This window comes from Poecilia mexicana, unplaced genomic scaffold (assembly GCF_051168715.1).
Source record: "Poecilia mexicana isolate PSO_F unplaced genomic scaffold, ASM5116871v1 scaffold_5, whole genome shotgun sequence".
NCBI classification, from domain to species: Eukaryota; Metazoa; Chordata; class Actinopteri; order Cyprinodontiformes; family Poeciliidae; genus Poecilia; species Poecilia mexicana.
In genome coordinates, this window is record NW_028263374.1 from 21,495,409 (window position 1) to 21,523,248 (window position 27,840).

Genomic DNA, 27,840 nt, shown 5'->3' on the forward strand with positions numbered 1-27,840 from the left:
TGTTAACAGCAGAGATGCGTAAGTGTGGCAGAACTGACCTTTTGGAGCTTTATATCATGTTGTGCTGTTCATTCTTCAAAACCATTCCTGAAGTGTTGCTTTGATTCATTCATACTTGTTTGAGAAATCCTTGAATCTCCAGCAGCAGTTAATCAAGGGTGCCTTATGATGCGTTTCGTTTGTAAGTTGGAACTCAGAAATTCCAACTTTAGAGGTTATAAAAATCAACTGCAACGTTTCCCGAAGTTAGACTTCCAGCTGGGGAAGTGTGTCTCTTAAAGGCCAACTTTGCATTTCAATATGGCCGCACCTTGCATCAACAGAAGTAAGGTGACACATTATAAGAGTGCATCCAATATTAACATTACTGTAACTCTAACCTAAACAAATTAAAAGTGGATGGAAAGTAAAGCTTAAAAAGACGTTCAAAAGAGGTATTGCGAACAATGTTTACTTACGCATCACCATATTGAAATCCTGACTTCTACATTTTGTTTTTAAAACACAGATGCTATGTTATATCTCGCACCCCATTTTCTGTTAGGGTCCTTTATTTTTATTTTTTTAAGCACTAGATCAGAAGTTGATTTAAGAATTTCACCTGACTTGAAAGAGCAAAAACAAATAGAAAAAAGACAAAACACGAATCTGTGTAAACACTTTAAGGAAAGCTAACGTGGTGGAAGATGGAGCTGAAGGGAGGGTGAAACATTGATTAGAAAGAGGAAGAGTCAGGCTGTCTCTCATGCTTGGATCATTAATTTGTGTTCTAATTAGCAGGAATGCCACAGTTGAAATGTGACGCCTGCATAAGGACGTCCGGGCGTGTGTGAGTGTGTCTTTGACCTGCCTGAGCTCTAAGTCTCCTGGCTTGTTAAGAATGACAGATTGACGCTCTCCTGCACCCCTCCATGCAGTCCACCCCCCCACGCATCAGGCCCGATTCACTCCTCTATCCCACCCACCCATCTGCTCTGGAAACATGCCAGATCTTTAGACATGTCTTCTGTTTACACCATGTGGGTATTTGTGAGAGTGTGTGTATTTCGCTCAGTTCAGTTTTATTATTGAACTGGTTTCACCAGCAGGGAGTACAAAAAAAAAAAAAATAAACGTAGTCATGCTTTGGTAGCATCCATCATCGTAGCTGCTGGGATTTTCAAGGCCAGGCTAACTTTATGTGATGTTTTGCTTTTGCGTCTCAAAAAAAAAAAAAAAAGAAAAAGAAAAAAATCTGTTTCTGGTCCACAAAATATTATGCCAATGAGATCTATCAATAAATCAGGTTTGTTTGTTCAAGATTAGAAGAATTAGGAGTCCTTGAGTTTAAACTTTCAAGGGCCCAGCCCAAACATCCCGCTCGGTTCTCTGAGAGCTAGAATTGACTGCATAGGTCACTGTTCATTTCCTGTGTTTCTCATTGCGGATAAACTGCTTCAACCAAGCTTTTCATCAGCTGTCCCCTGACTTTTTTTTAAAGACCCAAACCGTGCAGAAAGCATTTGCCTCCCCGGGGCCTGAAACATTAATTTAGATAGTGCCAATATCCAATTTTCCAATACGTTTCTTTTGGACATATCTTTAAGGAAGAGGGCAGAAAAATGTATCAGTGTTGCTATCCTCTGGTCAGTGACATCACATTTATTAAGGCTGAGTGTTTGTGCGCTTTAGGGGGGGTTGTTTGTTTTTGTGTGTGTGTGTGTGTGTGTGTGTGCGTGTGTGTTTGTGTGCGTTTCAGCTATTTCACAGGAGCGTCTAGCCCAGGGACAGAGCCGAGTTGGTCCTCCCTGTAATTGAACCAGAGATCCTGCCAGACTATTAGTCACGTCTCGCTCTGTCCAGAACCTTTTATCATTGTTGAATCAACACAATCTGCGCGAATGAGAGCCGCTCAGTAATACAAATGTAGCTCTCACAGAAGGCGGCGAAACATTTTTCTTTAGACAAATGCTGAACTTTACTCTTTTTGTGCCAGAAAAAGATAAAACATTTAAAAAGATAACTTAAGCTCAGAAAATTCAAAACATGCCCTAAATTTGGTCAAGTGTTTTGATTTATAAGTTAAGATTAATTTCCTTATTATAATGATAATAATAATTACTGCCCAACGCTTGTTGTTTCTTTTGAGTACTTGTATAGTTATTGGCTTTGTTGTACAACACTGGAATAAAGTAATGGTTAAATATGAACAAATAGATGGAAATGAAAAGAAAATACACTAGAATCTATTGTAGCTTAAGCACCTGCATCTTGGATCAGACAACTGATATTAACTTCCAATATATTTAAATCTCTATCCAGACAATTAAAACACATCTGAACATGAAATCTGAGACAAGAGCTTTAGTTTCCCCAGATTTAAGTCATACTTGAAAACCAGAATGATGGTAAGTGTTGAAAATTCAGTATTTTTGTCAGTTTATATTTAAAAATGATACTTAAACAGTACCAGAATTAAGAATGTACTGTATTCTATTTGAACATATAACACAGCTTTTCCTGTCTAGGCTGCACCTTCCACCCTCTACATAACACCGTATTGAGCAAAACTATTTACCTCAATAACTCTGTAGAAGCCTGTTAATCATTATTTAGTAGATTGCAGTGTGTTGTCCCCTGCATGTTTTTCCATGCAAAACATGCATGGAAAAGTGTTTCAAGGAAATAACTTATAGAAGATATTCTTGCTCATCACCTGTTAGACTGCAGGTATTTTATTTCTTCTTGAGAAACTTGAGGACTTCAGAACATTCAACATTTTAGAATGACAAGATTTGGAGCACCAACTTTAAACTTCTTCACGATAAAGTTATTTAAAAAGCACTTTTCATTGTCTTTAGGAGATATTTCTGTAGTTGCCAATAATTTTCGTGTGCAAGTTTAAATATCAGCAGTGACCAAATAATGAGCATCTGTGCACTGCCTGCAAGTCAGATGATCTGAGATGAACCAGATTGTCTGAGTAACAATGTGTTTTTTTTTCTCTCCTCATATAAACTTTAGCCTTGGTTCTTAAAATGTAAACCCAAGGTATGTAATTACATTTCTTAATTAAAGAGAGCAGAACAGACTGGGGGTGATAGTAAATGTTTCAAATCACTTAAACCAGCTTCTAACATTTCCTTTACTTACCGTCTTGTTCGTTTTCTTTTTGTTTGTTTTTTTACACTTTAAAATATATTCACCCTTGCTACCTTCCCATCCCCCGCTAGGATTTTATATGAAGTCCGGTCACACTAGCCCATCGTGGGATTGATTGGGTTTCTATATGCAGTCTATGCTCATCACCCCCATGTTGTAGTTCATCCTAAGAACAGAACAGAATGAAAGCAGGGCTGCTGGTCAGCACTCTGGTTTTCTGCATCCAGATGGTGGATGTGAAAGATCCCAGTATGGGGTCCCAATGCTGCGTCCTTGAAGCCAGGTGATTTATATACTGGCAAAGGCATCCAGAAGACAGCAGAGGGGGACTGACTATATACATTGTGCGCTCAATTAATACATGCTGCATCACATCAGATTTTGTTTTTTCTTTCAATTGTGTGTCATTTTAATTTCTGTTAAACTAAATTATCCTTGCAGATTAGAGTTATGGTGAAGCTAATCTTGTGCTCTTTGCAATAACAAACAAATGTTGTCAGTTCAGCCTCAGCAGCAGATGTGTGGTGTGTTTGCATAATGTTGAGGTGAAGAGGGGAATGTTACAGTTCCCTGCTGCCTGCCTCTCCTCAGGGTTTTATCCTCCAGCACCTCCCACTGTTTCCTCTTCAATTAACCCCAGCCTTGGTTGTGGTTAAAATGGTTCTGCACACCACCAGAGAGCCATGGCTTCCCTCTCAGGTTTAAGTTTGAGTCCCATCCCTGAGCCCCCCACACATGGAGAGCATCTTCCACAGCAGGGGAGGACCAAACATGGAAGCACATAGTCTTTTCATCTTTTATCCCATTACATCCTAAAAGTCAACTGAATCCCAGACCAGGGAACCGAGGCTGGAAGGCTTTTGGTTCTGGCAGAAAGATGAAAGGAAAATGTAGAAAGAAGCAACAGAAAAGGGAAAGAATTGATGATGAAGAATGAAGGGATAGGAAACTAAGAATAGAAAGATGGATTTGTGGAAGAATGGAAAACATTAAGGAAGACAGACAGCACAACACAACGCATTGATACATTTGGATTGGAGAACTCTGGGTTTCCTCACCAAGCTTTGTAACCAATTTCAACAATAAACATAATTTCACTAACTAGGATCAATTTGAAATTATACGAATTAATTTGGAATCGAATTAATTCAATAAGTTATAAAATCAGATAACTTTTGTTTCCCCAACAATTCAAATGAAAGTGTCCTAATGTATATAAATTCGTTCAAGTATGGTTACATATTTCAAACATTTGTTTTGGTTAATTTTGTAGATTTTGCCTTAAACCTAACAAAAAGTCTAGATTAAGTTTCTCCTTGGCAACAAATGTCCCAGTTTTTGGATGCATATCTGCATGGTGGATCTTGAACCACAGACTGCTGCTGTTATTCCCGACTTTTTTTACCCCACCATTCCTTTCACTCAACTTTCCATTAATATGCTTGGATAAAACACTACACATTTCCTTTCTTCTGTAACAATGGCCTTTACTTCTGCGATTTCCTTGTGAAGAGGACCAGTGACCTTCTTCTGCACAACTGATGAATCAGCAGTCCTACATATGATGGTTCAGTCCATAGTATTACAAAAATGTAATTATCTCATGTCAAATTCTAATTCTTATATTCAGTTTAACGACCAATACGTAAATTCTGTTATTAACATAAATTAATACAGATGTTCCAATAATATTCTAATCATTGAGATAAATAGTGTGCTTTAGCCATGAGTAGGTTTCTGATTTCAAGGTTTTATAAACGTTTTAAGAGGTCACAGTTTTGAAACAACAATTTGGGTTCATAATATTTTTGCACTTCAAACGTTTTTTCATAAGACATCAGAATAGTATGCAGTTTGTCTCTGGGTCTCCCCAAAATGTTATTGCAGACTGATGTATAAAAGGATCCCCCTGTGTTTTTCTCTTATTTTTTTGAAAAATAAATAAATAAATAAAAAAGAGAGTGACAAGGACCTAAATTTGAAACTTTTCATGAAAGTTGAAAACCCAGCCAGTCATAGGTTTATATGAAAATGTATTTAGGTGTGAGGAAAAAATGAAAAGCTAAATCTTTTTCATGCCACAAAACTTTTTCCCTCTCTTTTTTTTTTGTTGCAGTTGTGAGAATTTCAAATTAAATTTTATTTAGCAAATGTAAACATGTAAGGTTATAAAAACACATATACACATCATAATCACGCTCCAGTATTATTTTCTTGTATTTCCCTTCAAATTCAGCAGATTTTTTTTCCCCACCCACCAAAGCAAACCCCTGACCCTTATGCAGGATGGAAATCACTTGGGGATCCTGCCAATTTCACGAACTAAATAATGAAGCTTTTGAAATGAATTATTATGATCAACACGGCCGAAGACGGCATTGAGACTAAGCAGAGCTAAAATCAAAGCTCACTGTTATTACTGTTGATCTTGAGGTCATCATTGACTTTAATTAAAGCAGTTTCTGTGTGGTGATTGTCTCTAAAGATCATGTGCTATCCAATATACTCAAATATAAAAATGGATCTTAGGAGAAAATACTGGAATCAAGAAAATGGCAAAGAGGGAAAAGGAAACTGAAGGATTTAAAAACAAAAGCAAAATTTACAAAATTGCATTACAGCTATAGGTAAATAGCAAAAAAAAGCAAACAATTAAAAAACAAAGACTGGAGAAGAGAAGATGTTAGTAAATAAAGGAATAAAAAACAAGAACTGGATGAGAAGCAACTTTTAGGCCATTCCATAATGATATAATAATGACATTGAAAATAAAAATAAAGACACAGCAAGACCTGGTTAAGGCTAAAAAAAAATCTGATTAAATTTATTTACAATCTCTGCAATTAACAATTCAGATTAAATATGGATTTAATTTGATTCAAAATCTCTACAATGATATATATGCTTCTACATCAAACTGATGCAGACCAAAGATAATGTTTATACCACTGATGTCTGTTATTTATATTCTACACATAACCAGAGATCATTTTGGAAGCACTTTGCTGCCATATAGTGGCCAGTAATACCCATTTAGCTGGATTTTGCTAATCTCTCTATTAAATACCTTAAAATGACCATTTTACTTAATAAATTATATATATATATATATACCTACCTTTCTCTTGGAGTTGTATTCATGACTGAAATTACACTGTATCTGCTTTTATCACATCTAAAATTCTCATAATGATGAATATGGAGTAACAAATAAATGCAAATCATTGTTTTATTTACTTTCGTCATTCTGAGGTCCGCCCCTTTATCCCTGTGTTTTCCATTAAAAGTAAAGATCTTTGTTCAAAACACGTTTAGAAATATAATGAATTCCATATTTGCCATACTCAAATGTTTGGAATTTTGAAAAAAAAAAAAAAAAAACATCTACATGTGACAATTAATCAAAACACATATCAATAGATTTATTAACCAAAGTGGCAGCTCTGAAAGGTTGCTAAAATCTAAAGGGTCTAAAGGTCTAAAATTATGCCAGCCAGATGGTAGCAAGATGTTTTATCAAAGGGACTGTAGGGACAAGTTACGTTGTACCATTTGGTTTCTTATGATGTTCTTTGATTACATCAAACTTTTTTTTTCTCTCCATTCCCTGTGAATCTGAAAATAGGTGAGTTCATGTCAGCTGGAGTTTTGAGCGTGGAAGTGATAAGTGGCCTTTGTGTAAGCATCTGTAAAAATGTGACTTTATCTCCTCTTGAAGCATCTTTCAAGACTGTTTATAAAGATAAACACATGGAGCCTCTGGGCCTTTTAATAGGTCTTGTTGCTGGATATGTGACATTTTCTCTTACTTTGGGATCTTGCTTGCAGACTACTTTTATTGCTGCATCTGCTAGTTGTGGTCACTGCTTGAATATGTCTGGAGGTAACATTTTACTCAAAAAATGCATCTTACTATGTTTGTAAAAAAAAAAATTTTATGTGACAGTATTATTGTAATAATACACTTCTTTACAGAAATAAATACCAAATCTTCTGGTTATTTTTTAAATATTGTATATTTGCATGAACTTGACTTTAATGCAGATTGTCTAAATATTGTCATATTTAGACAATCTGGTAAAAAAGGTTTTTGTCCAAGGAAACCAATCTGACTAATTTAATTAATTGACTGTGCAGCAATCCCTCCTCCTGAGCAAGTTTGTGACGGCAATGGACGGATGACGGCACTGAATCATTAACTTTGCAGCAATCCCTCATATAGTTCAAGGAAGTTGTCATATAGTGAAAAGAAATAACTTATTTATAATAAGAACAAACGTGGCTCTGTATGGTCTCTGACATCATGATCTCGGTGTTAGAAAGGATATAAAAAAAACATGGGCCCAACAACGAATCCACCAACACAGTTATGAGTTTATCTTTAATTTTATGTGCAATTTATGCTTTTGGACTCTTGATAGAAATTACTAAAGTTCATTACAAATGCACATTCCACTTCTTATCGCATGTGACTTCCATTTTGTATTGTATATTTGCATGAATTTGACTTTAATGCAACTATGTACCAATTAGGGATGAGTTGGATCTGTACTTGAAACTCAGTTTTAAAAAGACTAAAATTACTTATATATTTAAATACATCTATGCTTGATGTGCAAATGAATCAAGGGAATTTATGAACTGTCATGCATTATCTGTGTATTGTGAACAAAGCTGATCCCATTACAGAATGTTAAATTTCATGTTTGGGTTCCACTGGGCCTTGTATTTTATTTAAGCAAAGGAAAAATGATCAGTAAACACACACTGTCACCAATCACAGATGTTTCCATCACGGTCTACATGGCAGCAATATGTTATCAGATTTTCCAGGGCGTGACTTTGCAATGCGCAAAGCTTTGCATGTTCTTACTCAGTATGCGTTCTTTTGATTAAACCTGCAGTTCAACAAGCTAAATAACTCTATGATGGCAAAACTGAACAACTGACAGCTTTATAAATCTTATCCATGCTCACAATGGAGAAAATCGAATAAACAAAACTTAGTACAAATAAAGGGAGAGGCAGACATTAAAAACTAAATATGAAAATGATGCACGCTACGGAGAGGAAACAGGGCGAGACACAACTGAATATAGTTTAAAATGAAATGAAACAAGTTTGCGGTAGCAGAACTGCAGGTGGTTGGAAAAAAGGAAAAGCCAACGGAATGAAAAAGAACAGGTCTTTATTACAGCGAGTAACTTTGACACACTCGCGTTGTGCCCAGTGCCAGTCCATCCGTCATCCAGCTCTCCTACTGATGAGCACTGGAAACAAATCTGAGGAAGCCGGGCTTTAGTTTGCCGCCTGGGCGACTTGTCGGAGTCGTCACGAGCCTGCGTGTCCCTGTATCCCTCCCCGGCTGACGTCTCCCGGGCTCAGTTTCACCCGCTGGGAATCTCTTCCTCCCTGCTCCATCCTTCTTTCCATCTCTATCTATTCATTATGCAGATATGCTTTTTGTTTTTTGTTCCAGTCCCTCTTGTTTATTCGACTCTTTATTTATCTCCAATGTTGCTGCTGTTTATCTGTCGGCAGAGCGTGTGTGAATTTGTGCTTGGTAAGTTGCGAAACACAGGGCATCAATCACTGTCACTTAGCTGCTTAACATGTCAGCTGCAGACAGAGCTGTTCCTCCACACTTTTACTGCTTCGTCTAACCTCAATGAATTTTCAACTCCTTCAATACATAAATCTACAAGAAGGGGAATGAGTGAGAGAAGAGGCGGGGAGAGCTGGATGAGGACAAGTACTTTTGTGCTTTTGCAATCTGAGTCGAATATATGTTTACACATTTACAAATGAGAAATCCAGGAGCAGAGTGTCAGATTTCATATTCTGGAAGCCGCTGGCAGCCGGCCTGGCTCTGCAGCCGCTCCTGCAGCAGACTTCTGCAACAGTTATTTAGATGAATGATTAAAGTTAAGAATGGGCAAGCTGTCATCTTTTGATGCATTGCCTGCCATCCTGCATGCAAACAAGACACGCTCTGCCTACAGTCCCTCTCTTCATTTCATATGTGTCCCTAAAGACATTCCTTAGTGATTGATCAGGTACTACTGTGGCATCATTGGAGACACATGGGAAGTCTGCCCACCCAGACAATTGGGGGGGGGATAACACTCCCACATGCTGATCTGATCTGATCAGTAGGAGGAATAAAGGAGGAGTACAGCCCATTGTTAATCCATGTGTGCTAAAGTCTGGTTACTGAAAAGGACAAACCAGCAAAGGCTTTAACTAACTGTTCAGAAAGATTTTAAACCAGACTTTGGTAAAAAAAAAAAAAAATCCAGTTATTGGTAATTACATTATGTAGTTGGATTATTTTGCATAAACCATTGATTGGTAAATGTAAGTGAGTAGCCATAACAACATATTTAACCTAATTTTATTTAATTTAGTCTTTTTTGTTAAGCAATATACTTTGCAACATTAATTTGAACATTTGTTGGATGCGTCATGATTTTTATTTTCTAAGGTAAAAGATAGGCTGGACTGGTAATATTGTGGTATCTCAATAAAAGCACATCAATAAACCCAAAGGGTGTCAAAAGAACCCAGAACAAAATCTAAAACACGTCAAGTGTTAAACCTGAAGTTCACCCTAAACAAGAAACTGGTCCAACTTCACTTCATAGAGGACAAAACTAAGTTCTTGTTCATTGTTCACCATGTGTTTTAAATTCACACTCAGAGCATAAACATGTTGTCGTCATTCAAATTTTTTATTGAATAACGTTAAATTGTATAGAATATGGCATCAGCCACCAGTAAACATATTACATATGTCATTGCATGGTATTTGCAATGTGACTTTTCCCATCTTATTTACATCTGTTTAATTCTCCTGATTTCATTGCTCACATAAACTGTATTTTAATTTGGGCTACCATTTACATATTTCTGTGTTTTATTTGTCAGAACGCAATCTTACTAAAATTCCGGTTGGAAAGCGATTCATTAGACAATTGTGAATGTAGTCACGTTCAGTACTCTGAATTTAAAATACCTGTGACAAAAAAAAACCCAAGTCTCTTTAAACACGTCAATATACAAATATGTCTCTCTTTTAAATTTGCGACGTATTTTTTTATTTTAACTCTACTTAGAAGAGATGGAGGCCATTTTAAGGTGTGGGTTCTTTCTTCAGCTCCACATCGTTGTGTCTGGACTCACAGCCTGTGGTGCCCAGAAGCATACCAACAACAGAAACAGGATGCAGACACAACCTTGCATAATCTATGAATATTGTTGGTTTGGGCTCTTGCTTCATGTTAAAATTGAAGTGAGAGAGAGACATAGAAGCACATGTTGCCAATAGTGAGTACACACACAGACGGATATGAGTGCATAACAGTGAAACATGCTCACAGAAGTCACAAAGCTTTGACCCTTGAGAAAAAGTGTTTTAGCTTGCTTCTCCAAAAAGTAACCACAATTTACCTTAAAAGTTATAAGTCCCCCAAAAAGTTAACACTCCTCATGAACATATCTTAATTACTTTTTTCCTCCAGCAGAAAAGGCTTGATATTAATGCTGTTGTCAGCTGTCCTTGTCATATGGAAATACTTTGGTGACAAAAAAATAGCTCTAACATTTAATATGTAAGACATGCAGTTTTTATCGTTTGCATTCTGCACAGCATCCCAAACGTTTTTAATTACCTCCACTTATTGATCACCATTTCTGTTTTGCTCATCTACATGTATATCTATGTTTTGTGTATAAAATCTAGAATTTAAAAACTACTAAATTGATGTCTGTTTTGTTAAAAATTATTTCTCTGCTGCCATGTAAAAGATGTACATTTTTTTCAGCTCTTTCTCTGTGGAAGCAAATCCATCATTTAAAAAGCTAATGCCAACTTTGGTGATAAAGCTGTGGGTTTATTTGACACAAGTGATTATTTTTGTCTTGTCCTGGACTAATATCTTGTGTAGCTCTGTAATCGCTCAGTCATTTACAACACAGTGTTAACAAGAGCATAAAACTGATTATGTAATGCAGCTAATCTCTCTAGAAGTAACAACCTTGGTGGATTATCAGTGTGAAAAAGAATGAGAATATGTTAACTTTGTTACATTCATGCATTTTGTCAGTTTGCCTAAAACTGTTCTTAAAACTACTGAGTCACTGGTTGTTGGGTGCAGGGTTCACACTGTGTAACTTTACAGCTTGGGGCGGCAGATGGGGCTGGTTCAGAGTACGAAGGAAAAAGAAAAGCCTAATTTGGAGTAAAATTCAACAACATGAATCCTAATGAGAGATGGTCAAAGGGTGAATGATTTGCTTGTTGAGTCATCTTTAGCAGATTTTAATTCAAATTGGCAAGAATAAAGATCTTTTTTTTATTTATTTAGATGTGAATGTGTAACTGTGTTATAGTCATATTATAATGGCATGTTTGACTACAAATAGGAGAGAAAATCTGAGCAAATGTAAATTGTATTCTTATCAGTATGCTAGAGGCAGACGCATATGGCACACTCTTTTTAGGTTTTAATTGAATTTTGATTTATTTGATTGATTGGGAGGATTGTGAACACTGTGAGTTTCATTAGGTTAAACTTGTCCTTTTACATAAACTTTTTCCACACCATTTTGATGGTAAAGTTTAGTCTGTCTGACCTTTCAGAATCCCTTTTCCACTGGTTGATTTCTAATGCAGACTTTATTTTATGACTCTTTTTTTTTTTGGTCTACTAAAGATGCTGATTTTATCTTTAACAATAATTCAGTTGTTGCTGTTGTGTTATTTTAAAAATGGACTGGTTAAAAAACAAACAAACAAAATAGTAGGAGGCAGACATAAAATAAATTTACAAATCTTCCAGACTTCTTTCAAGCCATGATTAAATGAGTGGTTGAGCGTTTGAGCACAAATTAAAGACATATATAAATGGCATCTTTAGGACCTACACATAAATAACAAATTGGCAAAATATTTACTGCATTTTACATTTTAATTAACAGGATTTAGCGAAATTTACCAATCTAAATGTAATAGCTTCATATTTATATAATATAAAATACAATTTTAACTAAATAATCTTTTTTTTTAGTTTCTTTACATTGGCTTATTCATGTTGTTAAAGTTGTTACATTTCCATGATGATACACTTCTATAGTTATGTGCAAGATTATTACTTGAGGTATGATGGCCTCCTTGCTATCACCTTAACCCTTTGCTCCCTTGACAGATTTGCTTACAGACTTTCCATCGGATTCAAGGTGGGACTGCGGCTGGGTCATTCCAAAATGTAAATTGCCAGAAAAAACCTATTGGCCAAGCAAAAAGATTTGCTTAAACCTAAATCTGTCAAAGCCATAAATAAAAATGAAATAAATACACTTTCTACCTTAGAATACAAAACATATCTGGATTTTTTTTTATGCAACCCTAATGACATGGTTACTTTTAAGTGGACAAGTGGATTAAAAATTACACTTGATGTTTTGAAGTCCTTTTACAGATGGCTGACTCATCCAGAAGTGGACTAAATATTAAACTAGAGGACACTTAAGCATCAGTCTGAACCCATTGAACGTATGAAAGATTAAACTGACATATCTTGCTCAAAAATAACACTCAGGTTCTTTGCTTCATTATCAGCGGCCAATTTAAAGCCATCCAGATCAATCATGCTTTTCTTCTTCAGGAACAGGGAAGCTGGTAAGAGTTACTGGACAGAGGGATGAAGCTAAAATCAGGACAGTCCTGAAGGAAAACCTGCTGGAGGCTGCAAAAGACTTGAGGTTAACCTATCAGACTGACAGCAACTTTTAGCATTCAGCCAGAAATACAGCTGTATTTTTATGCGGTATTATGACTTATTTGAGTGTTGGAAAGGGTCCGTTAAAGTTTGACTTTGAATCCAGTTCAAAATATGTGGTATAAATATGATGGTGTAACCATATATGTTGACTTTTATACACTACAAGGTGCAGTCCCATTGTGGTAGTATCACATTTTACATTCTAATGTACTTTTTCAGTTTTTTTAACATGTTTAAAAAAATTGAACAGTGAGGTGTATGCAAAGCTAAGGTGATTTATAAGGTGATTTGTTCCTGACTGAATGATGAAATTCAATCAGCAGATGGAACAGCAAGCAGAGAGACATGATGCATCATGGTGGTGTGTTTTAAACATCTTCATGTCATTTGGTGACTCTGTGACTAAACAAACCAGCAAAAGAGTAAAAAGACAGTTGATTCAAAAGCTTTAGTTTTAATGGATACAATGGGATTTCTCAACTTTTCTCTTTCTGAAGTTATCTTTACTATGACATCTGCATATTGCACTTGAACTAGAAAGTTTATATTTGACCTCTTTCCTTTCAATCCCATGCTAGATCAATGGATTTTTTTTTTTTTTTACTTTTCCACAATCATTTCTTCTTTTGTTTCTTTCTTAGAAAAACTTAAAAAGAGAAAGTTTTTCTCATGAGAAAACTTATTAAGTTTTCTCCTAAATTCAAAAAAGAACTTCAGCCTAACTAAAATTATTTCAGAACTGAGCAGGTCTTCTTGAAACAATATTAGAGATATTACTTCTCAAGAAACCTCTGATTATTCTCTTTGGGCTGAAGTGATTCTCATTTTTGTATTATTGCACTCATAATCTCACTGTGTGTCGTATATATATTGTCTTTTTACCTTTTTTCTCTTTCTTTGCACTTTCGCCTCATATTGTCTTACACACCTCTCTTCTTTTTTTCCCCCCTTGGACTTTTATTCTTTTATTCGTTTTCTTTTTCTCTCTTGCTGTGTTATCTGCCTGGGCTCCATTTCCTTGCTCCCTGATACTCCCTGACTCAGTAGCTTTCATTTTCATGATAATCCAGAGACGCCACTGGACTGCGAAATCGCTTTTACTGCCTTTTTTTCTCCTTGCCTTCTTGCCTCTCTCTCCTTCATGCCTTTTTTCTGCTTCTTTCTCTTACTCTGTTTTTCCCCCACAGGTCTGGTTTATCTATTTTCCTCCTGGCTTTATTGTGCTTTTTGTAATTAAATTTAATTTTAGCACTCCAGTTTTTTTTTTTTCTTTTTAAGAGGAGCGTTAAAAGTTTGCTGAGTTTCCTGTTATTTCTTCATTTCTTAAACACAGTGAAGTTACTGCTCTGTTCAGTGGTAGATCAGGCTTATTGTGAACGAACTTTAAAATAAATGGTTTAAACAGTACAAGTAAACACGCTTTTTTTCTGCAAAACATATGCCCGATCAAAATGTAGATTCAAGGCCTACAATGACACATTTGCTCATAAGACAATACAGTAGGTGATACAAAGTTTACAACAATAATTTGAAATGATATTTTAACAATGTTTTCAAAAAAAATTACTGCCTGTAGCTGGATGGATGAAATGATAAGCAGAAGATTGTGTTGTAATCATTTGACAATTGTAATGCTTTAACAAAATAAACCAAAACAAATACCATCTCAGTTTCATATTTTTTTATATAACTGATAACTAATGACTTTAACTGAGGAGTTTTATGAGGTGGTGTTTTGTAAAAATTGGTTGTCATAAATTACTATACAGAATCTCAATTTTTATATTACCACAAAGAGTTTACGAGCAAAACCTGTAGCGCTGGTGGTGTTTTTGAGAAATCTTTAAGTCCTAGAGAAGATCAAATGAAGTTAAAACTTCTTTAAAGAAATGTTCCTTTGATTTAGCTACAGTAAGAAATAAAAATACAGCCTTTGGTCTGCTGTGTGTGTATGAATATTTGTGTTATGTCTGGTCATTAACAGTATGTATGCCTCCCTCATCACCTTACACTTAACTGAAAGGACTGTAGTGATAATCGCATAACAATCAATGGGTAAAGACGGTGCTGAGTTATTTCTGTGGCCCCACTGGGACCTGCTGCATTCATGGAGTGATTTAAGATGTCTACTCAGAAACACAGCAAAGATCAACCAATCGCTGGAGAGAATCAACATATTTTTAAAGAAGGCAGAATAGGAGAAATTACATTACAAAATTTACAATATATGTAAATTACAAATAAGGTTAGTAAGTAATTTACGCAAGTGAATATTTTGTCATCTGACAATCAATAGTAAATGTCATGTTGCTTTGACAGTGGCAATAATTAAAAAGGAAGTCCTAATGGGCTACTTTTTAACATTTTTAGAGACTCGATGTGCTTTCTGCAAAGCAAAACAGCAAAATATGACAAGAGAGACGTTTTCTAAAACCACCTGATGTATATGTGAATAAACCTAGTAAATGTTACTCTACAACAAGAAAAAAGACCCAAATCCCCTGGAGGACATTTCAGGTCTTGCTCCACTGAACAGAATGAAGAAGTCAAAAATCCAGAAGCAATTTGCAGTGGCCAAAGGCCCAGATTCTTCCAATAAAACGGATCAGTGACGGTTGCTTTAGGCAGTTTCAGTGTACCAAACTGTATAGCTTGTCTGTAGGACCAATGTGCAGATACAGAGATATCTGTGCAGCGACTGCAAATACAGTTTGTCTTGAACATGGTAGGATCCAAAAAGGAGTATAGGACATTGGTTTAAAAAGGATGGGAAAGTTAGTCAGCTGTTGTTATAACCAGAAGCTGCAAGAACATTCACTGTCTTTGAACTGAGAAGTTAAGATCATGGAAATAATTGCAGATTATTTAGTTGATTAAGAAAAGTGTTTGATTAGCTAGTTAGCAATAATTAAAGTAATATGTCCAAAGATAGTTTATTTCAACTCTTTTATTTTACTTACAATATGTACAATAAAAAATGTGGTAAATACTGAACAGAAAACTGAAGAACTTGATGATTTAAAAAAATGCAGACATGGCAACTCTAGTTGCTGTATGGCAATCAGAAAGTTATGGATTTGATTCCAGTTTTCTCTCCTGCCATGTCACTAAACTCCAGGTTGCCTCCCCATCACAGTCAAACTGTATGAGTTTATGAATGTGTGCATATTTGAGGGTGTGACTCAAAGCTTTCAAAAGTGTTAATATGATTTACCTGGTGATTTTAACTAAAAAAACATGTTATAAGTTTTCATCCTTTTGTCACGCATAATTGTTTTGCTTATGTCAGTCAATCTGTAGCTCGTGTAAGACTGTAGTTTCTCTATCTGCATTTGAGTAATTCGGAAAAGGTAATTGTCTCCCTTGCTAAATTATTCCCCCATTTCATACCCATGCATTTGTCCCTTCTCTAGCACTCCTCATTTCATACATGTAATCAAAGCATTTGATACCTAATTATTGTGTTTTTTTTTAAGTCGAGTGTTTTTTTTGGGGGGGGGGGTTTCGGGGGGAGTTGTAGATTCTAGGGATAAGTAACTATAAAAATGCAAAAATTTCAGCTAATTTCATTGTCTGAATATTTACAGTTCACTTTATTTCCATTGTTTGTGGTTCTGATCTCTGTTTGGGCCTGTTGTCTCTAATTTATGTTAAAGTCAAGAATGATTGATGGGGAGGGACAGAGTTGTGTTCCTGTACAGTCCACAAAACAGGAGAAAACCTAGTTTTGACACATTGTTTTCCACATTAGAAGGAATATAAAGAGTTTTCTTAAGTTTATGCCACATCTTTTTTTTTTTGAATACAAAATGAGTTATCCAGGCAACACTTCACTCTGACCATACATTAATTTGTTCCCCACGTGAAGTTATTTCATATTCATTCTGACAACCAAAAGCTTAATGTAATTTTTATAATCCCTTTATAGAGTACTGCACATATATGTGGTTATGTGACTCCAATAAAAATATCTTCTGGCATGGGTTGTTTCATATTATTGTTGCTCAGATTCCATGCGTCTTCTATATTAAGTTAAAGTTTAAAAAATAGTTTTCAACGCTGTATTTTTGCTTTAAATGAAAATAAATTCATAACTTTTTGTTTTACATTTTTCCACTGCGGGAAATTTGTACTCACCATTAAATTTTGAGAACATAAGCAAGATGTAAAATTCTAACCATTCAAAATGTCAATGATTTTTTTGGCATTAAGTTGCAACAAGGCCATATGATAAACATCATATACTTAACCTTCTTAATGCAAAAAAGTAATTCATAACAGGTAACTTTCTTCCAAACAAATTCATCTTCTGTTACCACACATTTTCCCACTCAGCAGCTTCTGAAACAGGAAAACAATCTGTAAAATTAGAACCTGTGGTTTGTAGTGTGGTGGGCGTGGAGTTGTACATTTGACTCGTCTGCGTGACAGCGGATCAATGCACCCTGAAGCAGGGGTAGAAATGAATTGATTGTCACCAATAAAATTCCAATTAAACTGCGGAGCAGGTCTCAGAGAAAGCTTGGAGACATCAGCTCTCATCTTCACATCAGTCCTTGGTGGGGTTGGGACTCGGATGTGGGCTGGAGAACCAGCTTGTTCATTTCCTCTGAATATTTTTGCCATCATTTGTAGAAGTTGTAGATGAATGGAAGATTGAGCAAACTGCAGACAGAGGATCAGATAGCCGATAAATAGAGCATGAAAGTAGTGAGAGGAGAGGCAGCGGTGTTAACAATTGATCCAAAGCATTCTTAATGATAAAAAGAGACCTTAATTGTGGTGATATGTGTGAGATCAGCTTTCAGCAGTCAATTGTGGAGCTCATTTGACCTTATTTAATCAGCAAGGATCTTTTTCTCTCTCTAAACCAGTCTCTATTTTCAGTAAGGTGAGTCTTGTTACTTTGGTCTAACTATCTTTGCTGTTCTTGCAGTCTCCTTATTGAACAGACATTTTATTCTTACATGTACTTCCAAGTAAGTTAAAGGCCTTCCATCTAGGCAGCAACTAAGTATGCTTTTTGCTCATATGAAGCTACAAATGAAGTTATAAGATGATTCATGTTCTCCTTTCCAAGAAAATGTACGAGATCTCCTTACCCTCCCCTCTCTTCTTCACTAATAACATTTTCTTCACTATATCCTTCTATCTCCCAAGCTCAGTAATCTGATTGTTCCTTTTATGATACTGCTGTTATTGAGTTGCCTGCATCATACATATGTATAAGTCTGCCACCATACTTATATCACCTTCTGCTGCTGTTTCCTCCAGGATCCAACCAAACAAGAATATTCAAGCTAATGGTGTGTTAAACATGTGTACAGGAATCTCTCTGTGGGGAGTTCTGCAGATTTCCATCACAGGGGACTCATGATAATCAATTTGTCTTTTTTCTGATGGTTTTGCTGATGCCATTTGTGCAGCCTTGTGCAATGCCACACTTAATAAGAACAAGATTAATACTTAGATTACTCAGACAAATACTGAAATGTTGGATGCTCTAAATTCAACATTGAAAATATTGTAAGAGAATTTACAGACTCTAAATTTTGGTAGATCTTAATCTTTTAAAAGCTATGTTTATTGTAGTATTGCTTTGTATCTTTGTTTTGTCCTCATTTGCATTTTTTTTGTTTGTTTGCAAGAATGTTAATTTTTGACACTCAGGACTAAATCTCATACAGCTGTGACTGTAAAAACACTGTGAGTTTAATATATAATTTCAGAAAAATCCAGACTCAGCTATGTTTACATACTTGCTGATCAAAGTCAAAAGTTACAAACATCAGAATAGTCCACTGTACAGAGTTGTTGTAGTTGCTGGTGGCTGGTCAGTATCACATCAACTTTGAACAATCCCCTGACTCAAGACAGTGAAGTTGTCTGAGATTATGATGAAGAGGATGCTCATTGTTGTCTACCAGGTTCTTGATTTTATGAAGAGCCTTTCTTCAAATTATAACTACCAGAGGTTCCACAGTAGTCCCCAGTACAGAACCAACCTTCTTTATTAGCTTATCAAGCCTTTTAAGCTCCTGGTTCAGATGTTGCTACCGCAACAGATGATGGCAGAAGAGATTACACTTTTGACAACAGTCTTATAAAAGACTGACAGCATTTTATAGCAAACCTTTGAGGACCTAAACTCAAAACCTAACCTAAAAAGAACGACCTGTAGAAGCACGCTGTACTTCTTGAGAAAAATATGAACAGAAACTTACTGCTAAGAGTTCAGCATCTAGGTTGCAGAGATGACACTTCAGTAACATGTCCTAGATGACACCATTTGTTATTGACAAATAATATTTCCTTTTCTTTTCCTGCTTCTCTTCAATGGATGTGGTCATGCAGCCATGTCTCAGTAGAACACATTAACTGAGTTCCTATCAGGGCTTGGAGTTCATCCAACGTGTTAGCTAACAACCTGACACTGTCCTATTATGACTGATGGAAAAGATGGTTTGAACCTCCTCCTCCTCTCTCTCTCCTCTGCGTCTGCTCTGTGTCCATGCTGCCTACTTTTCAACTCTACTGGGATTTGTGGTTTCAGTTGTGGTATTGTTCAGTTTTTGGGATGTTAATCAACTGCTTCTGGTTGCTACAGTTACACATAATAACAAAAGACCAAAAATATATGTGTGTGTGTGTGTGTGTGTGTGTGTGTGTGTGTGTGTGTGTGTGTGTGTGTGTGGGTGTGTGTGTGTGTGTGTGTATTGTGTATTCTCATACATTTCTATCAAGCAGAAAAGGCATAAACTTCTCCTTGTAGTTGGACTGAACAACACTGGCCAAACTTCACTCTATCGGATAACCTTGCTTCTTTTGAGAGGCTGCGATGTTCCTTCCTTGAATCGATACCGAGAGAAACTCACCACTGCAGAACATCTCAAAGAGCTGCAGTTTTGTTGATAATTTGAACCAGTTATCCAACCATTGATCCCTTCTCTAAAGCTCTCAGACAAAATATTAACTTTTTGCATGTTGTAACCCACCACCCTGCTAAATACTTTTTGTGATTCTTTGCTCAAAACACTTCTGCTAAAGTTGGTAGCAACATGTAATAATTTTTTAAACTCATAACTTGTGGCATGAGCTTAACATCTTTAGATGAGTCATGGTAAGAACTGGATAACTTAAGTTAATTAGAATTTGCAGTTACATTTTGCATGTTATTTTCATTCAACACAATGTAGTATGACCTTATGACCTGGTCAGAAATGTTTTTCCATTAATCTTATTATTTTGAGTTGTCTTGCTGCCAGAAAGTCCAAAACTGATTTGTCTTCACCTTATAATATTTTTCACATAGATAGTATGCAGTAGCATGTTATCTATTAAATTGAGGACATAAAATCCAACATTGATTATAACTCCTGAGAAATACTTCATTAAAAGTTGTCAAATTGTACAATTCTGAAACCTTTGGACATAATGTAAGGTTTATGTCTCTATTCCTCTCCATATTTCTAACCTTAACTTCATCGAAATATATAATTTACTGATGTTTCCACCAGGCCTTTGAATATCACTTTTTATTTTTAGTTGCAACCTATAAGTCTGAGTTTCATCTTATTGCACTTTCTTTTTTTGTCCCTTTTGTTATGCCAACAGTACCCCTCTGGGTACCACTCTCCAAGTTATTGTAATTTAACTGATTGGCACCTGAAGGTAAAGAAAAGCACAGTGCTTCATTTCCAAACCCTTTCCTGGATGCAACAGCCTGATATGACCTTACAGCAAACATTCCCTGTCTCAAAAAGTCCATAATTTATAGATTTTTATGTCCAGAGAAAATATCAGCTATTTCTTCTAACAAACCCTCACCCTTTAAATGGATTTACTGTCAGCCACAAAAAATTTCATATTTATGCTAATGGAAAGTCCATCTGTTTAGTCTCTGCTGGCATTTTATTACTTCCGTGCCACAAATGAAGAGGCCCTTCCTCCACACTCATCTACCCTCCACCTCCATCCCCATCTCCATCCTCATCCCTGCCTCTGTGTCAATGTTTGTTAAAGTTGCTGACCGTGAACACTCTCATTCTCCATCTTCAGTCAGACTTACGTCAACCTCAGACCCGATCATGAAATCATTTTCTTTCCCAGCTCCATTCAGTTGACCCTGAAGGTTAGGTTGCACTTCATGTTGCGATGTTGCTCCTGAAGATGTTAAGGATTATGATGATTATGCTACTCCGAGCTCTGCGCCATACACCAGAGAAATGATTAGGACTGCACCAGCAGAGTTTTAGCCTGACAGATGGCAACACATGGAGCTAGCTGACAGCACTGCTGACAGCGCGTTCACAGGAAGTCCCCATATTGCATGCACTGTGCACACTGTTTGTTGCTGTATATATTCTGATGTTTTTCCTGTCGTCAGCTGAGGCTTATTCCTACCTGTCAATGCCAAAGTCGGCTCACGTCGCACATTCGCCGGCTTAAAAATTGCAAGACCTCTGCATGCGCTTTCCGTCATGGCACAAAGGGGAATAAGGGTGTGTTGAAAATCTGCAGTAAGACATTATTCCAGTCACTTGTCATTTATCAAAACCTTTCTTAGTTGGTAATTCATTCCTCCAGCGGTCAATAAACTTTCTGTTATTTTCCCTCCAATCAATCTACTTAGAAATCTGCTCTGCAGCCATGTTAATGAATGGGAAGCAGAAATAGAGAGTTTAATTGAATGACTGAATACATTAGGAGCTGTATTGAGCGCTGTACTTTTACTTCAATGAGTAGCAATATGTGACTGCTATTAGGGTCAGTGATTGATGAAAATGAGACTAGCACAAGCCCGATGGTTGCTTTGCCCTGGATAGGAGTGACGGAAGACAGAAACTGTCCTCGCATGAGTGCACACAAAGATGCAGTCCTTTCGACTTGAAACGCTGTTTTTGTCTCAGAAAGTGGTTGTTTATCAGCTAAAAAATAGTTTTTAACTCAATCCAAAAGCATCCTCAGGGGAGGAGCACGTAACCCCTCTCAATAGTTGTAATAATTCTTGCTGTCACTTCATGACAGCTTCGAGCTAGAAGTCTGCATATGTGCAAATGCTGCTCTGTGTGTGTATTAGTTCTGTGTTTGTGTGTTTGGGTGGCAGTGGCATGGTTGTGATTGATGAGACATAAAAGAGAGCAGACCGAGATTTCCAGTCAATCAGCTCTGCGAATAACCACCCAGGCTGTGGATTAAAGGCAGAGAGCTGTCTGAACAAAGACCCACAACTATTACCTTACACGCAGAGTTGTTTTGCTCTGCCGAACAACTCTGACAACAAAATTAAAGTGTGTTAGCAAAAATAGACGGTTTTGTTTACTTGTATTGAGCAGATGAAATGCAGAGAGATCTAACGACAATGCCAGAGGAGATAAAACTTGTGTGAGGTAAAAAAAGAATAGAAAACAGTGACCCCAGAAGCATTTTCCAATTAAAGAAATTGTGAGTCCAATGAAAATGGAAACACCAAAAATATCATATGTGGTTTATTTTTGATTGTATGTATACAAGTACTAGTTGCAGCTTCTTTGCATAGTTATCAGAGTTCCCTGTTGTTAAAGGGACATAGAGCGTTGGAAGTATCGCCTCTCAACAGATGGAGTAATTAACAAATAAAAGTATGACACAATGTTAGAAATAACATTTGAAAAGTAATTACTGTCACTTTATTAATGTCTGTTTTGACTATGAGACCTGAAATGTTTATCTCCTCAAACCTTTCTTCCTGGAACTTTCTTTTACCCTGACCATTTTTGTGAGTATTTCCACTCTGGATGTCAAAACAGGAACATCAGTGTCAGCAGATGCTAAGGAAATAACTCCTCTCAATCCAGCTAGGTTAGCTGAAGCTTACTGAGGGACTCTGTGTGAGAGAGAGGTTCACATTGTAAATTAAAATGTGTCATTTTAATTATACAAGCTACAGTAATGATTCTGTCACAGCCACATTATAAGTTACTGAGAGTCAGACTCCACACAAGATTTTAACTGTAACAGATTTCAAAGGGATTCTACTAACGTAGATATTTTTTTCACTTTCAGAGTCATAAAATAGGAACCCACTGTTTGAGCTACGAACTTGTGGTAATGTAATGATATTTCAGAGGAAGTTTGAGACATCCACAGATATTTGGTAAACAAGCCTTAGAGAAATGCCTCAAAGGAACACAAAGTGCATACTTTTAAATAACAGTGGCAAAATCTGCTAATTATCCATCTATGCCTGTTCTTAATGCCTCAGAACATTACTTACTTAAAAATCTTAAAAATTAACTTTGAATGAATGCCTTACTCTCTGTTTCACCTCAGATAGAGTCTGAAGTTAATGGTTTAATATTGATGACAAATAAAGATTACAAAATATCCAAATGGACATAGCAAAATAATTATTGTTTCTGGGGTAAATTTGTATTCTGGTCATTTATTTTGTGATTATCAATGCAGTTGAAATGGATGCAATAATGTCATAAGAAACCAACCTGGTTTCTGAAAAAAGTAGTGGGGACATGCTTTTAATAATGTAATGTAAGTGCTGATGCCAAAAAATACTTAAATGTAATCAACAAATTTCACAACCTTTCTGCAATATGAACTTGGTTTGAACTGAGTTTAAACTTTCTGTGAACTACTGTACCTGGAGTGGGTGAAAATGGAAAGTAACATACTAAACATACTAATAAAAAGCTCAGACATGGCATATTCAACATGCATGTTATGAGCAGGACTTTGCTTGGCCCACCTTAATTACAAACCCAGAAATGTAACAATATTGCCTCACCAATTCATGTTTTTGTTTTTTTTTTTTACAAAATGAGAGAAAGGGTGTTTGTATTTCTGGCTGGGCTGAAATTTTATCTCATCTGGGTTATGATTGGCTTTAGACTGTTATCTATGAAAACAAAAGATCCTTTTTCAAAGTGTTTCCCCTTTCTTTTTCAGTTGGGTTTGTTAGAGATCAATATGTTGAACACCAGTCATAACAATCCCAGTTTGCAAAATCATAACCAACTTCTAATCAAGGTTCAATGTCTCCTGTTGGAGACATTTGTTTTGGACAAAGGATGTTACCTCCCCCTTTGGATTGGGAGAAAAATAGGGGAATTAATCGAACATCTGCACATAATGAGACCCATTCAAAAGTCAACACTGGATACATTCTTTCACATTTTGTACAACTTTTCGCTCCTTCTTTCAGTGCTTCTGATGACGCTACAGCAGTCCTTATTCCTATAAACTCAGTTAATTGAAAATTAACACATTTGAAATATATATTTTTTCTTTTATGTAAAAAAGTATTAATTTCAAGAGGCATCTGCATATTAATAAATATTTTCCTGTTTTTTGTTTTTTTTTTGTCTGTTCAGGTCCAAGGGCTGGAGAAGCAGGTGGACTTCTCAGAGTTGGGCCCTGGTGGCTCAGTAATGAAGACTCTTCCTTATGGCATGGGAGGAGGCACAGCTGGAGGAGTTGTCAAGCCTCCATACCAAACACGCATATATTCCACATCCATTGACCAGACACCCCTGAAGTCCAAGCCACCCACCTACACTTTCTTCAACCCCTACGACTCAGGCCGGAACCAGTCCTTGTTACTGGATCAGACTGGCTACCGCTCCAAGCGTAAGCCATCACTAAAGACAAACATGAAGACCAAGAAGATCTTCGGCTGGGGAGACTTCTATTTCAGCATTAAGACCGTGAAGTTCAGCCTGTTGGTGACGGGGAAGATTGTTGATCACGTCAATGGTACATTCACCGTTTACTTCCGCCACAACTCATCCAGCCTTGGGAATGTGTCAGTGAGCATTGTGCCGCCATCAAAAGTGGTAGAGTTTGAGGTTCTACCGCAGCAGCATCTGCACCCCCACACCCAGCAGGACGTCCAGATCCAGGAAACACAACAGGCCACCATTGACCCCAAAGAGGGGAAGACTCTCAACTGTCGGGTGGAGTACGAGAAAACTGACAGGTCGAAGAAATCCAAACCCTGCCTGTATGATCCGTCTCAGACCTGCTTCACAGAGCACACTCAGACTCATGCTGCCTGGCGCTGTTCCAAACCCTTCAAGGTGATCTGCATCTTCATCTCTTTTTTAAGCATCGATTACAAGTTAGTTCAAAAAGTGTGTCCGGACTACAACTTCCAAAGTGAGCGCCCTTATTTCGGATAAATACATTAGACTCAAGCGAGGAGGAGGGAAAAAACAATGTTCATGATCTCAGTGATGAGTAAAAGGATGAATATGGAAATGATACTCATTATGATGAAGAAACAAGGGTTGTTTACCCCTCTGAACTGATGTGAATTGTGGATTTAAATAAATGTATAATCAAAGCTATGGAATGTACAGGAAATGGTGGATTTCTCTGATATATTTTCCAACTTTGTATTTGTTAACCTTCGTTTTTATGTTTTCTTTTCTGTAAATAATGTACTCATCCCCAGCAGACTTTATTGTTTTTAGATCTATGTTTCTCAGTATTATTACTTTCTGCAGTTGGAGAATTCGGTTAAAAACAGCCCGAATGGCCATTATTCCCTCGGAGTACAGACTGAGCCTCTCAGGCAGCTGTGCTGTGCCATCACTGTGTGGCAGACATAATGTTATGGTAGACTGACTGTTAATCATTCTCTCAGCTCTACATTTCAACCCATGGATATAAGAGAGTTATATGTATGAGAAATGCTATCCTGGATGTGCATACAATATACTGTTTGAACAAGCACATTAAAATCTCTTTAACTGTCTGTCTCTCACTGACTGAATGTTTTCATTTGTTGCTTAAAGCATGATTGGTTAGCACAAGCTGTGCAGAGCGTTATCTAACTGTGCCACTGTAATGAATTAAGACATTTCCCTCTGATTAGAAACTCATATTCAAGCTTTCTGTGGAGATACACTATTTCAATTTTCTAAAATATATTGGCTGCAGCTTGTTATGGACTGAATTTCCACTTAAAAACCTACCATGACACTGCTTTGAGGCAAAGTTCCTCTTCTTTTGAAATTGCTATTTATGGAAATAAACTCCTATAGAAGGATATGTTATGTCTTTTATTTGCCAATGCATACTATGAAGCTAGCAAAAGAAGATGACATATTCTAATTTATTAAATCCCGCAGAAGAAAATATTGCAGAAATGGAAATAATACTTTGTTGATTCTAAAGGTTTGTTCATTTATAAAGACATGACCAGTATCAGTTGGCATGTATGTGTGATGGAACTGAAACAAGTTTTTTGTAAAGTGCCTTGAGATGACATTTGTTGTAAAATGGCGCTGTAAATAAACTGAATTGAAACTGAAATTAATTATTTAATTTCTATGTCAACTTTATTGGAATGAGCCAAAAATGCTGAAACAGTGCATCCCATTAAAACTGTAAATTGATTAATTGAGTAGTCATCTATTGTTCTGTCAGTAAAACATCATATTTAGGTTGAAAATTAAGTTTCTAGAAGACAAGGGCTACAGTCACAGGTTTCCTTTAGGACTGAGGTTTTTGAGACTGGCAGACATCACAAAGGGCTGAACATGATTCTTCTTATGGGACTTATTTAGTGCTTTAGCAGAGAGTCTCATTTCATGGTCACATTGAGAGACCCACCACAACCCATCTTTGGTAAGTGAGAGAAGGTTTTTGTCCCAGATTTTATTTTATATGGCTCCTTCTTTTAGAACCCTTTATTCAGTGTGCTTTTTTAAATAGTACCAATTTCCAAGAAAGATCTTCTTAAGGCACTTTCCATCCAGTAGATCCAGTTCAAATACAGAAATATATGCTAAATTCAGTCCAAATATATAGCCAGATTCAAAGTCAAAGCCATGCAGTTCCCTTTATCAAACCAGTTGGTAATCTAAGGAAACACAGGTGATAATACTGAGTGTCTGATTTTCCAACTTTCCCTTCTGAACAACAACTGACATCCATCTGTTCACTTTTCAGCAATATGGAGCATTCAGATGGCAATGGTGGAAACAAAAATTCCCTTTTTCCAGGATGAAATCTCCTACAGAACTTGGCTGAGTGTGAGTGTCCATCTCCTGGGGGTCTAAGAAGACAAAGCAAAGCCAGTTTTGGCCAAAACCATTAACTTGTAGACACATACGCAAAGTGACTCCAAAATCTTCATTATGTTTTTTACGAATCATTCAAAGGTAGATTTGTTTGTTTGCTTCTGATTATCATCGCTGCATAATGCAAGTGTACTTGAGTTTAAGGTCAGAAACTAAAAGTTCGGTTTTTCAGACAGGGAGCAGAATTCATGGTTTCATTAAATACTTATTGCCTAGTCCCTGAAGCAGTAAAGAAGTCCCGACCATCACACCACCTTGTTTGACTGTCAGTATGATGTTCTTTCTTACTGTTGAATCATGACCAGTGACTTTGCCTGAGGTAAGTGAGCTGTGCAATGGTAAGATGTTGCTCTGGGTTGATTTGGGACCTCCTGGACGAGTGCTTCAATGTCCTCTTGTCGTCACAAAATTTCACCGTCTCCTCCCTGCCATGTGCACTGACTACATCGTTTTTGGACACGCAACGGAAAATGTTTTGGAAGCATAGTGTAAGCAGGCCCTGTAGGTAGTCTTAGAAATAAGCTTAGTCATTTGCAGAAATCTAGATGTAATCAGGTGTTGGGATGTGACTAAGAAAATTAAACCAATAATCACAGTAGTTGATTTTATTTCATTATTTACTCAAGTTATCTTATCTATTCAAATTTATGTGGTGAGTAAAAAAACATGACAGTACACTTTTAAAGTACATTTTAAAACATCTAAGTGATTTTAAAAAATCTATATGGGAAAAATACTTTTTGACATCTCTAAGCCAATAGGGGTAGAGAGATGGGATTTTAGGTATGTTTGTGTCATAACATTATCACCTTGGGATAATGTTATCACATTTTGTG

At 36.6% G+C, this 27,840-nt stretch overlaps 1 protein-coding gene across 1 annotated transcript in view; it reads left to right on the plus strand.

Annotated features, from left to right (window-relative positions):
- The window catches only part of LOC106924116 (neurexophilin-2-like), a 62,757-nt gene extending 37,083 nt beyond the window's left edge, over nt 1-25,674 (plus strand). The window contains exon 2 of the mRNA XM_014997655.2: nt 24,290-25,674. Coding sequence (XP_014853141.2) covers nt 24,290-25,096 — 807 coding nt within the window. The 3' untranslated portion in view covers nt 25,097-25,674. The remainder of the gene's footprint in view (nt 1-24,289) is intronic.
- Nucleotides 25,675-27,840: the final 2,166 nt, after the last annotated feature.